The 12,548-nt window shown below is 47.8% G+C and overlaps 1 protein-coding gene and 1 long non-coding RNA gene across 2 annotated transcripts in view; both read left to right on the top strand.

Moving 5' to 3' along the window:
* The first annotated feature begins 277 nt into the window (after positions 1-277).
* Positions 278-1,118, top strand: LOC132069917 (uncharacterized). Its single transcript, XR_009417845.1, has 2 exons — positions 278-419; positions 607-1,118. It is a non-coding gene; the product is annotated as an uncharacterized LOC132069917 (long non-coding RNA).
* Positions 1,119-1,549: 431 nt separating this feature from the next.
* The window catches only part of MAML2 (mastermind like transcriptional coactivator 2), a 210,441-nt gene continuing 199,442 nt past the window's right edge, over positions 1,550-12,548 (top strand). Inside the window, exon 1 of the mRNA XM_059466871.1 lies at positions 1,550-1,945. Within this exon, the coding sequence (XP_059322854.1) occupies positions 1,550-1,945 (396 nt within the window). The remainder of the gene's footprint in view (positions 1,946-12,548) is intronic.

Genomic DNA, 12,548 nt, shown 5'->3' with positions numbered 1-12,548 from the left:
GGGAGGCTGCGCTCCTCGGCAGCTGCTCCGCGCCTGGCCCGGCACCCAGGTAGAGGGCGAGGAGGGGAGCGGGGATTTCCTTGGCTTCCTCCCATGCTCGTACCTCCCGGGGAGCGGCAGCGGCAGCCCGACTCCCCTCGGCGGCCGCTGGGAGGCTCCGCGCCTCGCCCCGGCCTCGCGGGCGCCGCGTCCCCGGCCGCGCTGTGTGTCGGTGACACCCGCCTCCCGCCCCCGCTCCGCTCCGCGCTGCTCCGCGCCGCGCCGCGCCGCGCCGCACGGAGGGGCCGCGGGCAGCTCCGGCACCGGCAGCGCCGACAGCGCTCCGCAAACACCCGCCCGCCGGCGCGGGCATGGAATATACAAAAACACAAAGGAAAAGTGGCTGCTGGACTGTTCTGGGGGCAAAATGCTGGAAGTTTGTAAGTGCAACTCTCCGTTTGTAATTACTGTCTGAAGAGGGGCTGGGTTGCTTGTGTGGGGTTTTTTCCCCCCTCTTCCCCTTCTCCCCCCTCCTCCGTCCTTTTCTTGAAACTGTACTTGAAACTGTTCGATATCTGGGAGTAAAAGGGAAAGTACGCGAGAGGAGTTCTTTGCCTGTGTCCGTAGCTTGCTGCTTAATACTAAGCGGGGAGATGAGCACTGAAAGCAATACGGATTTATCCAGTGTCTGAATTAAGTGAAGGCGAATCGTGGTTTGGAAGTCCACTGACTGACATTGTTCCGGACCGGGGGATCTGTCTCTCTGATTTTTAGAGGAACTACAGTTTAGCGGCAGACAGCCGGACACAGTCACCACGCCGCAGAGTGGCCAGCAACGAGCGGGCGAGAGAAGTGAGAAAGCACAAAGACTGAACTAACCCGACCCTCCTCCTCTTTCTCCTCCTTCCCCGGCGCTTTATTTGCACATTTACTAAAGACTTAAAAGAAAAAAAAAAAAGAGAGAGAGAGAGAGAGAGAGAGAGAAACACCCCAACAAACCCACTCCAGCTAACCTACGAGATTTTCGGTCCGCCGGGGGTTTCTCCGCGCCGCCGACCACGGCAATGCCTTAAATTTTCACTTCAAGGAATAACACCCCCCGCTCCCCCGAAATAAAATAAACCCAATAAACCTGCCAAGTCTCACTCATTCCCGACGGAGAGCTCCTTCGTCCAGGGATTCATTTTGAAGGCAGCGGCTCGCTTTATTTGGCTTTTTTTTTTTTTCCCCGTTCTCTTCCCCCGGCGGAGCCCCGCCGTCCCCCCCTCACCGGGCGCCCCTCGGTCGGGGCTGCCCGGGCCCGACCCCCGCCCCTGCCGCCGGCCGATGCTGGCGCACCCCTAGCGACCCCCTCCCGCCCCCCGATCTGTCAACCCCCCGCGGGGCCGTCACCGCCCGGGGGCCGGGCGGGGGTGGGCTGGGGGCGCGGGGCTGACCGCCCTCCGCCCCGCCGCCAGCCCCCGGGCTCGGGCTCCCGCCGCTGCCCCCGCCTCCCCCCCCATCTCCCCCGCCCTCCTCCATGCGGCAGTGAGGACCGACCCATCCGGAGGGCCAGGACCGGCAGCCAGCAATGGGCGACACGGCTCCCCCCCAGGCCGCGGGGCTGGGGGCCGGGCTGCTGGGGGGGGGCCCGGCGGCGCCCCGGGTGCACAGCGCCATCGTGGAGCGGCTGCGGGCCCGCATCGCCGTCTGCCGCCAGCACCACCTCAGCTGCGAGGGGCGCTACGAGCGGGGCCGCGCCGAGAGCTCCGACCGCGAGCGGGAGAGCACCTTGCAGCTCCTCCACCTCGTGCAGCAGGGGCAGGGCGCCCGCAAGGCCGGCAAGCACCCCAAGGCGGCCGCCGCCCCCGCCGCCGCCGCTGCCGCCGGCGCGGCGCCCCCGGACTACCACCAGCACCTCCTCGGCAACGGCGGCATCAACGGGGAGCAGCCGGCGGGGGAGCAGCGCGCCTCGGCGCTCCTGGCGGTGAGTCACAGCGCCCGCTGCCGGCGGGGAGGCGCCGCGCCGAGCCTCCGCTCGCCCCGCGGGGCGCCCGCCCTGCCCGCGCCGTCCCGCGGGCCCGGCCGCGTCCGTGGGCTCGGCCCGCTGCGCCGCGGGGCGGGCCCTGCCAGGTGCGGGCCCCCGACGGCGTCGAGTGTGTGAGGGGCGGTGGGCGGGCGCCAAGCTCGGGGAGCTGAGGGCGTGTGTGTGTGTGTGCTCTTCGAAGGGATTTGGGACTGCTTGGGTGCTGCTTTGGGGTTTTTTACATCGTGCTGTGCACCTAAAAACGCTCCGCGCGCCTCTGCCGTGGCGCCTTGCCGAGGCCGTGACAGCGGAATCCCTGAGCAGAGCAGCGGCAGCCGACGCTGTCAGCGCGTCCCCGAGCGAGGGTCAAAAGTAGCGCTCGAGTATCACCCGGGTTCAGGATTGCTCCCCCTGCCCCGCTCCATCCCGTTCGCCAGGCCTTCAGGCACCTATTTTAGGTCGTTTCGCAGCCGTGCCCCTGGAGCTGGGGCACTGCCTAAGCCCGGGCAGCGGGCACTGTCCGGAGCGGAGCGGAGCAGCTCCGAGCGCCGGCCTCGGCAGCGATGCCCAGGCTGTTACTGTCACCCCGAGGGTTTCGCGGAGCAGTTACGAGAGTTTTCCAGGCACTGCCGCTCTGTAAATGATACGCTGACCTTTTTCAACTGGAAATTGCTCTGAACATGTCAAGGAGGCGAAGCCTTGTCTCCTGTTACTTTATTACGAGCACTCAGTGCACCACGCTTTTGAAGGCGTTTGCTCCTCTGTGCTGCCTCCCAACTCTTAATTCTCGGCACACATGCGAAAAACTGAGAGGAGTGACTGCATCCTGATAGGCCCGCGGCTGCTATTCGAACAGCTGAAAATAGATCGCTCCCTCTGCTCCAGACATCAAACTTATCTTTCTTAGTGCCTGACGTATGCTAAAACGGGACCTTTGTGGTCGTTTCTCCCTCCTTACCCGTGCGGTGCGTGGATCGACGTTTGGGGCTGCGTTACTCAGCATCATTCGTGAGGGTGATGATGTAAGCGTTAAATGCGATAACATTGTGTCCGAGGGGAGTTTAGGCGCTTCCACCTGACTCAGTGTTCAGATTAAATCTCCCCACATTCCTCGTCACAATCAAGAAAGCCATTATCTTATTTTTCCAGTGTGTATTAATGTAATGCTTTGCACTTGCCATATGGGGGAAAAAAAAGGGGCTTTTACCTAATAGTGTACGTCCCAGAAAAATTCACTTTCAGAAATCAGGCAACAGGCCTATGTGAGGGGTTTTTTTTGTTTGTTTTGTTTGTTTGTTTTGAATATTTTTTTTTTGCTAGTTGTTACTATTATTATGAAATAGCTGGAGACAGCTGTTTGGAAATGCTAAATGAAACAACTCCCAAGAAAATACTGAAAGATTTTCATCTTTTAAGTGCAGAGAGGTTGTTCTTGTTTCTGAGATATCACTAATGGCTATTAGCCTGCTGCTTGCTGGAGATGCTATGCACAGCCCTCGCTCTATGTTGCATGTTGCATTACCTCCCAGACAACTCCACACACACATGACCTTGAGAAGCAAAAGGTCTAAAAAAGTTCCCATCATTTTTGCACACCAGCCTTCAGTAATCATGCTGACAAGGTGTGTGACTTCAGTGAGCATGACATTTGGGGCCCTGAACCATGTTTTGACACCGAGTAAATGCTGGCTGATGGAACAGCATTGTTGTAAGGTGTCACTGCACATCCTCCCACTCTATGCTTGACACTGACATTTCCTCATTTGCTGCCCTGATTAGGAAACAGAGAAAGGCATTGGTTCAAAGCCACACCTCTGTGTTGTGGAGGTACAGCTTCTCCGTCCCAAGAGCTCCTTACAACAGTGTTGCAAATATTAACAAGGAATAGCCAAACACAGTGTCTGAATGGGGTGAAATAAAGTGGCTGAGGGTCATGCGGCTTTGAGGTAGTACAGCTTTGTTTTTCCTGTTCTTGAAAATTCAGAGGGCAGGGCTGGACCAGGAAAGAACAGTCTTGCTTTTCCTCCAATATTCCAATTCCAGCAATAGCTGGAAAAGGAGTTATCCCTGCCAGTTATTCCAAGGGTACTAGAAGAGGAAGGACGAGGTAGACTAAGCCTGTTGTCCTGTGCATTGTAAATGGATTGGAAGAGAACAATCTCTAAGCAGAATTCATCCTCTCTGTAGTGATTCTCAAGAGGAAATCCAGTGCATGCCTTATATGTGCTATTCCTCTAATTCCAGATTTATTCCTTGCAGCAGACAGGGTGCTCAGGGTCCTGGAGCAAGGGGCAGCTCTGAGTTTTGTGGCAGGTACAGCTCTAGTACAGGGAAGTACAAGACAGGAGCACGGGTTCGAGTCTCACTCTGAGCATGAGACTGGACACACAACCGACTCCAAGGGGGATGTAAAGCTCCTTATGCCTTGCTGTAGATCCACCAGTTTTAAAAAAAACCCACAGCTCCACACAGATAAATGCAAAGGCAGTCATAACTCTCGCTGGGGAGCTCTGGCTACCAGGACGCTCTTTTGTCTACAAAACCCAGCTGGGTTGTTTCCTCTGCTTTGCAGGTCCCACTGCTCTTGTTACACATGTGCCTGCAGTGTTTAGTGGCACTGGATGGGTCATTTACACAGTTGGACTCAAAAGTAAATATTTGACACTTGGTAACATTTGAAACAATGTTTCCTTGAACATATCAAAGAGCTTGAAGTGATTATCTGACATTGTTGGTACTATTATTTGATAATTATCTTTTCCCAGTGGGCAGTTTAGAACTGGCAGAAGAGAGAGTTTTTAGAGGAGTTTGGTTTGGCCTCAATTTAACATTGTTACTTTGATTTTTGAGAAAGTATCTTTAGCAACAGCATTTTCTAATTGCTGACTGGAGATCAGACTTTTTTAGCTGGACCAATGAATGTGGGCGTGTGTGAATGAGAGATTTATTCTTCGGGACGCAGCTAGGGAAGCTTTTGTACTTTCTGCCTTCATGTGTTTCCCAAGAGCTGACATTTGTTTATTTATGTGGTGTTGTTACTTTTCGTGGTGCAGAGTGGAACAGATAAAATATTCTGTCTTTCTTTTATACATACATCTATATGTATGTATATGCCCTTTGGCACTTAGCTGTTTATACTATTTACGTTATATGTAAACAGTTAGCTCTGGAGGGCATTCCTCAATGCCTTAAGCACTGAACTGGTAATACTAAACTTCTTGCATTGCAGTTTCAAGTCTCTGGCAGCCGATTCATTCCGTCATCCTTCTGACACAGGCTGAGCACTGCTCATTTTGCTCTGTGACAGCTGGGAACTCTGTCTCATAGGCATTAGTGGATTATTCTCGCCAGGTCATTTCATTGCAGCCATCACCCCGGTGGCTCTGAGTGTGTTAAGCGATGTTTGTCATCAGTCACAGGTGACTTGTTCTACTTTCACCCATCTCACAGTTGTGCTGGATTTATCATCATTACAAGAATTCATTTAAAATAGCAATTAAATACATTAATATTTTCTGTACTTGAAAAGTGACTGTAAAAGTGGCCTGCTCCCCAGATATAGTCTGCAAGCAGGTGAAAAAAGAAAAGGGAAAACCATCCCATAAAAGTGATATATCCAAGGAAGAAGGGAATGTGTTAATTCCTCCTGCTTCCTAAATTTTCATCAACAGCTGTACAAATCTAGAAGAGTCAGTGGGCTTGTTCCAGTTCCCAGAGGACCTCAGTGAAAACCAGGGTTGCCTGTCTGGTACCAAGAGCCAAGACTGACTTGTAAAACCTCAATTTAGGCAGTTATTTGTTATTTTATGTGGAGATCCTGAATTAATTTCCTTAGGACTTTTTTTTTTTTTTTTTTTTTTTTTTTTTTTTTTTTTTTGATGATCTACACTGTGTTTGCTGAGGCTTGGCCTCCTCTGTGCTACTGTTAAAGATCCTTGAGTATTGTAAGAGGCAGATTTGTACTCTGGTATCTTCACCCAAGCTGACACTTATCCCCATCTCCCAAGTTCTTTGTTTTGTTTGCTGCTTGGCTGCCCAGGCACCCTGCAGAAATACCTGCATTTTTTGTGGATGCACATAACATTTGGAAATGCTCTGAAGCAAGCAGGATAAGGTGACCAGCTGTGGGGTGAAGTGACATTATGGTGTGGTGAGGACAGATGGATTCAAGCGCAAATCATTCTGCAAAGCTAGAGTGCAGTCTTTTCACTGACACAAAGTTTGGTGCCAAAGCAATTCTGTTTGTGAGATAAAGGACTGCTTTCTGCTCCTTGGGCTTCTGCAGAAGCAAAGCTCTGTTCTGACAATCACAATTTATGTAGCTGAGTCAGGTAAAAGGAGTAAGTCACATTGCTTATGTGGGTGGAAAACATTGGTCTGCTATTATGGGCCCTCTGGCCTGCTGAGAGCCATTTGCTTTGGATGGACATGGGTGCCATTTTAAAATCTTTTTTCCCCTTAACTGTGAAAATATTTTCCAGACCAAGCTGCATAGAAGCTGTTTTTAATGAGGATTTCAACAAATGAATTTGTTAAATTTATGCTATTATATAGGATCCTTTTCAGGCCTACCTCTCCCATCAAATCACTTGCACCCTTTAAAGCTTTTTCAGCTTTGAATACATTTAATGAAAGTCTTCTCCATTCTGAAACTGTTTAAGAGACTGTTTCCACCACCAAAGTTTCTGTAGGCAGTGAGCAGAGGAACAAGGTCTCTGCCTGGACTTGATGTGCTCTCCAAGGCCAACCCGTGGGCTTATTAACAACCCGTGGCTGTTATGGCATGTCCTCTGACAGAGTTCTTGCATCCCCTGCAGTACTCAAACTGAGTCCCTTTTCTGTAGCACCACAACAAAGGAAAGTGATATTCAGCTTCTGTTTGTTCTACTTTGAAAAGTGGGACTCCAGCAAAAATGTGAGCTGTTCTGTGGGGAAATCTGAACCTTAGAAAGGGATGTCTGAGTCAGAGAAGCTGTTTTGCTGTAACTTTGACTCACATCACTATTGGTACTTCTCCCCTCTCAAAGAGCACTCCCTGCAGAGGGAGTATATGGGGTTCAGTTAGGTTGCAGTGACCAAAAAAAGCCCCAGCAGTTGGGTTAGTCAGCAGGTTAAGAAAGGACACAGTGCCTCTCTTCCTTACTGCTGTCAGCAGTCCCTTCTACCAAGATATTGTCTTCAGAGGCCAGTTGTGGTCTGCTCTTCTTATTAAGTCTGCTGTCTTGTAGAACTGAAACTTCACCACTGTCTCACTACTGGAAAAGAATTGCTCCATCCAGGTCCTTTTGACAACTTTGGGAAGGGTAGTGTCTCCACTGCTTCATTCATATTGCACTCCCTGTGTGGTGTAGGAGGAGCTGGAAGCTGGCAAGCTGCTCCAGCTAACAAAGCACTGGCATAGAGGTACCACCTCTGCCAGAAAGTGTCTCTGTGGTCTTGCAAATGTCTCCTGCTGTGCCACTATTTCCCTTCTGTGCTTTAGCTTTTCTGGTGGTGCAGTCTCACCAGCACACCTTGGGTTTTGGTGAAGGTTCAACTCTACATGTCAATGACCTGACACGATCATATCCTGGAATTCAAGCAGGTGATTAAAGCAACCACTTATGTTACACCTTAGAGGGCATAAAGTCAGCTGCATGGTGCCTACAAGAGCTTTGGCCTCCTGGCTGCTCTGAAGAGAAGAATCAGGTCTTTGCTCTTTGACCTCTCTCTGGTGTCTGCATGTCAGCATTTGCCTGTATGAATTCCCAGTGGTGGTACTCCCAGCAGGAGTAAGATGAGGCTGATGGGATTCTTGACAGGTCTGTATTTCCCACAAATCTTAATCACAGTCTAGAAACCTGAAAAAGGTCTTACCTATGTCATGCTGCTTCAGTTTGGAACAGCTTTCAGCAGTGAAAGAGGCAGTAGTCTTGGCTGCAGAAAAGAAGGATCTGGTGCTGAGTGAGATTTGGATCCAATTTGGATCCAATTTAGATTCAACTTAGCAGTACTAAGATATAGATTTTTTCCGTGCTTTTTTTTTCTTTTAAATAAAAGCATAAACTATTTATGCCCTAGATTACTATTAGAAAGCTTCCTATAGCTGCTATAGAGCCAACTTGTAAATTTGTTATACCTTGTCCAGTTCTTCCAAAGTATTTTTAGATGCAGGTAATCAGTCCATATTTGTACTGTAGTGCCAACACTAGTACCTAAACCAAAATACCTGCAACTCTCAAGCAACTGCTTTTAGGTGAGCATGCTGTAAACTGAAATCTAACTGTTTCCACTTTGACTCTAGGATCTATTCAACAGATCACTCCTCTTATTTCACTTCCATAAACCGCAGTTTCTTCTATGAAAGATACTATTTATCACTTCTGTAAAGTGAGTTGAGATGTGATGGTGAGTTTTATTGCTCAGAAGCCAAATTCATTATTGATGGAGCCTAAAACAGGAGTTTTGAATGTTTGCTTTGACAAAGGCTTGGAGAAGCTTCAAATCACCTTTTCAGAATTTGACCCACAGATCTGAGTATTGGAAATACAAACCTGAATGGGTCTTTTACATAATCACATGACTCCAGACCTAGGTTTTCATGGCACCATATTGCCAATATTCACAATAAAAGTGCAAGATTTGGCAGTGACCTTTGTTTTTAGCAGAGAAAAGTATTTTTTAAATATCTTTTCATATTCATGAATGTGTATGCTTTATGTTTTCTTGATTTACTTGCCCTGATTCTGCATCAGTATGTGTTCAAATTAATCTCCTATTAAGTCTTCCATGTTCAAGTTTCATGTACTTGATGCTTCAGCTAACTGGGAGCAGAGTGGGACTGGAACTGAGAGTATATACACAAGTCATTAGGTCTCTCTGAGGCTGCAGCTGCTCCCCAGTGAAAGCAGGTGAGAGCCACTTTGCCCTGCATGTGTTGTCTCCCATCTGGTAGTAATGGAGGATGGTTCACATTTAGGGCTCAGGGTGAGAAAAACACTAAGAAATACTGCTTAATTGAATAATTTATGCAAAATTCCAATGCACTTGCATAAAAATTATTATTTATTTTAGTTTTAATTTGAAAACACCCTCATGCCTGTGGTTTCACCTACAGGTGTTGGCATTTCCCTAAAGAAATTCCTTGTATTCAGAAATGGTTCCTGTAGCTATTTTTATCTATGTCACTCAGTTATAATTCTGATGTGCTTGCAAACCCAGCTGAATCAAGGTGGAGAGAAATTAGTACCAATTAGAAATCAATGTGAAAGTGCTTCTGACAAGTGAGGATATAGATCGTGCAAACCCATTTACCTGCTGCCTGAGCCTGAAGCTGGCTAAAAGACTCGGTAAGATCCTGGACTAGCAGATGAAACCCCGAGAGCATTCATCATGGCCATTCTGTTTTGAAACAAAGCATGCTATTGTGCAAGAGCCATCCTGGTGGTACCCTGACTTTATTGTAGATCTCTGCAGCCACCTCCCTGGGGTAGGTGTTATACAAACACCCAGTGAGAATTGTGCCCTTCCCTGCGTAGCTCAGTGCTTCCAGAGACAAGATAGACAAAGAATGGAAGGAGCAACAGAAGCACAGAAAGGTCAAGTGTCTTGCCCAAGGCCAAACAGCGGGTCAGTGGCAGAGCTGGGAACGGAGCCCAGATTTCCTGACTCCTAGTCCAGCACTCTATTAATCATCTCTTTGCTTTGTGTTCCTGGCCTGTTACTGATCATAGGAAATGTGAGGATGACTTTCCGACAGCTTCAGAATTGCTTCTTACTTTTGGAAACTATTGATCACCACCATGTTATTGAGATAAAGAGGTCGTGTACTGGACTCTTGTATATGTATATGCACTAGAGGATTCAGAACTGAGTGTTCTGGGTATTGATTTCAATCCAGGACACTGAAAAGCCATATTTCATAATCCCAAATGTTTTTTCTAAGTCAAAGTTTTAAAGTCTTTTTTTTCCCCTTCCATTATGTACAAAGTGGTTTGTTTTTATAGCATTACCCATCGCAGTTGAGCTCCTATATTGGTGCTTGCCCTATAAATCAGTTGTAACAGTTATTTAATTAGCAGGGCTTTTCTTTTCAATGGAACTTACCCATGAAACAGTCAGAAAACCAGTAAGTCAACAGTCCTGAGACACTGGTGATCCTTACTTATTTTCATTCCTCACTGTAGGATGTATTCAGTTTCCAAAGCCTTTCAATGGTTTATCTTGATCACAAAGTTAATTATACCTGTGAGATTATTTTTTTCCCTCTGAAAAAATTTCACTTGAGGCAAAACTCTGGCTACTGTGGTAATGACTTACTGAGAGTCTCTTGTAAACAATAGTATAATCACTTTCTTATAGTCATGGCAACAGTGTTTAAGCAATGAGCTTACTGAACATAATGTGCACTGTCTCCACTGAATAGTATTATTGCAGCACTGAAGTGTATGCTGCTCATTTTCAGAAGACTCAGAGACATAAATTATTCAGCAAAATGACACTGCTTCAGAAAGCATCTCTGAAATCATTGCATTCTGTACTAGCCAAAGAAGGGCGTTCATTGGTGCTGACAGGGCTGTGTTTGGTTACTGCACAACAGTGGAGTCTTTGGTCCAGCCTTGCTCCCACGGGGTTTAAGGGTGTCTGTCTCAAACCACTGGAGGACTGTGCTACCTGTTGGCAGGGTTGTGCTTCTCCTGGTAATGTTTGCTGCTGTGGAGGGCAGAATGGATCAGGAGGATGCATCCTGCGCATATCCATGGTGTGAGAGGTGGTGACTAGGTGCAGAAGGAAGAATTTGGTTTAACAAACAGAACGTTTACTCAATCCCTTCCCTGGCTCAGAGGATCACCTGGATGCCTACTCAGTAGATTGGGGAGACACTTTGGAGACTGGGTGACTTCATGGGTAGCTTCAGAGTTGAACCCCAAGACAAGAAGCTACCCCTGATTTTTCTGTTTATTTTGTTTTTGTATCTCCCTTATTCCAAATATCTAGACTTGAAGGAAAGACCTTGTTGGCAACAGTTGTTGTTCTGGGATGAGTCATTCCACCAGATTTTAGAAATACCACCTCAGTGACAGTTGGCAAAAATGCTGCATGGGCTGTTCAGTTTATGTTTTTCACTTTGGAAAATCAGACCATTTATTTAGGGTTCTGTTGCTTTAGAAACCGTCTTCAGGTTCCTTGCCTTGCCTTGCCTTGCCTTCCCCTCACTCTTTTTTCCTTTTTTTTCCCTTTTCCTCATTGTTACGGCAGCTCAACATCTGCATTTTTAGTCCAGATTATGATCTGATTTGCCCTTCCTGAAACTGCCTATGAGAAATACTGTGGATGTGGCACTGTGGAATACCAGCGAAATGTGGGATCAGGCCTTTTATTTCTGATCATTTTGCTAGTTTATAGACAATTATTTTGTTTTCCAAAGAAATGCATTCTCTCTGCTTCTCTGAAAGCTTTTTGTTCGACATCCTTCCAAGCTAGATAGACTTGGTGTTCAGCAGGCGGCCGCTTACCTCCATGGCCCAGTTCCCGGAAACACTTATGCGTGTGCTTAATTGTGCACACATGGGTAATCGCACTGAAATCAAGATGTGTCGAATTAAGCAAGTCAAGAAATATTTGCAGGGTTTGGTCTTTGTTCAACAAACAGGCCTCGGCCTGGCTGAAGTCCACAGCATGCTACAAAAAGAATCCAAATTCACAAATAAGTAGTGTATTAATTATCAATTGACTTGTTTCCTTAAACCAGTTGATTCTGTACTTTTAAAAACTACTTGCCATTTTTCCTGCAAATCCAACTGCCCTTCCTTTCACACTCATTTTTCCTCCTCACTGCTCAACTCCCAACAGACCTGAGCTGCCAGCCACATGATCCTCTTTTATAACGATTTGAGTTCTGACGTTTCTTTTTTCCTACCAACTTTGTGTATTACCATAATGGTTCCTAGGACATATTTTGGCCAGCTTTTAGGAAGAGAGAGAGTGTCACAGTGTTTCAGACCTTCATTTCTAAGCGCAGTATTAAATATAATCCTAATAATTATAGCACTGCCACTTGGACTACTGCAGTTCAGGCTATGTCAATATGTCATCAAAAGCTCTCTTTTTCAGGAGCTGGAACTCAGTCATGTTGATTGAATTGAAATTTGATGGCCAGCAGCTGCAAACATACTCTGCCTCCATTCCCCACCCTCCCCCCCACTCCCCAGCTTCCTGCTTTTTTCCCCTTTACTACAAAATCTTCTTGCTTTCTGTCAAAGTCATAGTTTAGAAAACAGAGCTAATGGCTAATTCCAGGCTCTGTTAATTCCATTCCTTTGGGTAAGTCAAGACTGTCCTTCAAGGGGTGCCCTGAGGCAACCTGAAGGCACAATCTACAGTCTGTGTGTGGATGGTGAATCTGAGAGCGCAGCTCAGGTGCAGTGTGAAGGCTATCCTCAAACCAGGCATGACCATCCTTCATGGAGGAGCTCCTAGAATGCCATCAGTGCCACTCTCAGCAGCTAAGGAAGCTGTAGATGTGCCTGGGCTGATGTCTGTGGGGCTCCTGTGTAAGCAGGCCTGGGAGCACCACAGCCCTCTC

This window comes from Ammospiza nelsoni, chromosome 2, assembly GCF_027579445.1.
Source record: "Ammospiza nelsoni isolate bAmmNel1 chromosome 2, bAmmNel1.pri, whole genome shotgun sequence".
Classification (NCBI taxonomy): domain Eukaryota; kingdom Metazoa; phylum Chordata; class Aves; order Passeriformes; family Passerellidae; genus Ammospiza; species Ammospiza nelsoni.
Note: the sequence above shows the minus strand (reverse complement) of the source record. Positions and strands in the feature narration are given on the sequence as shown.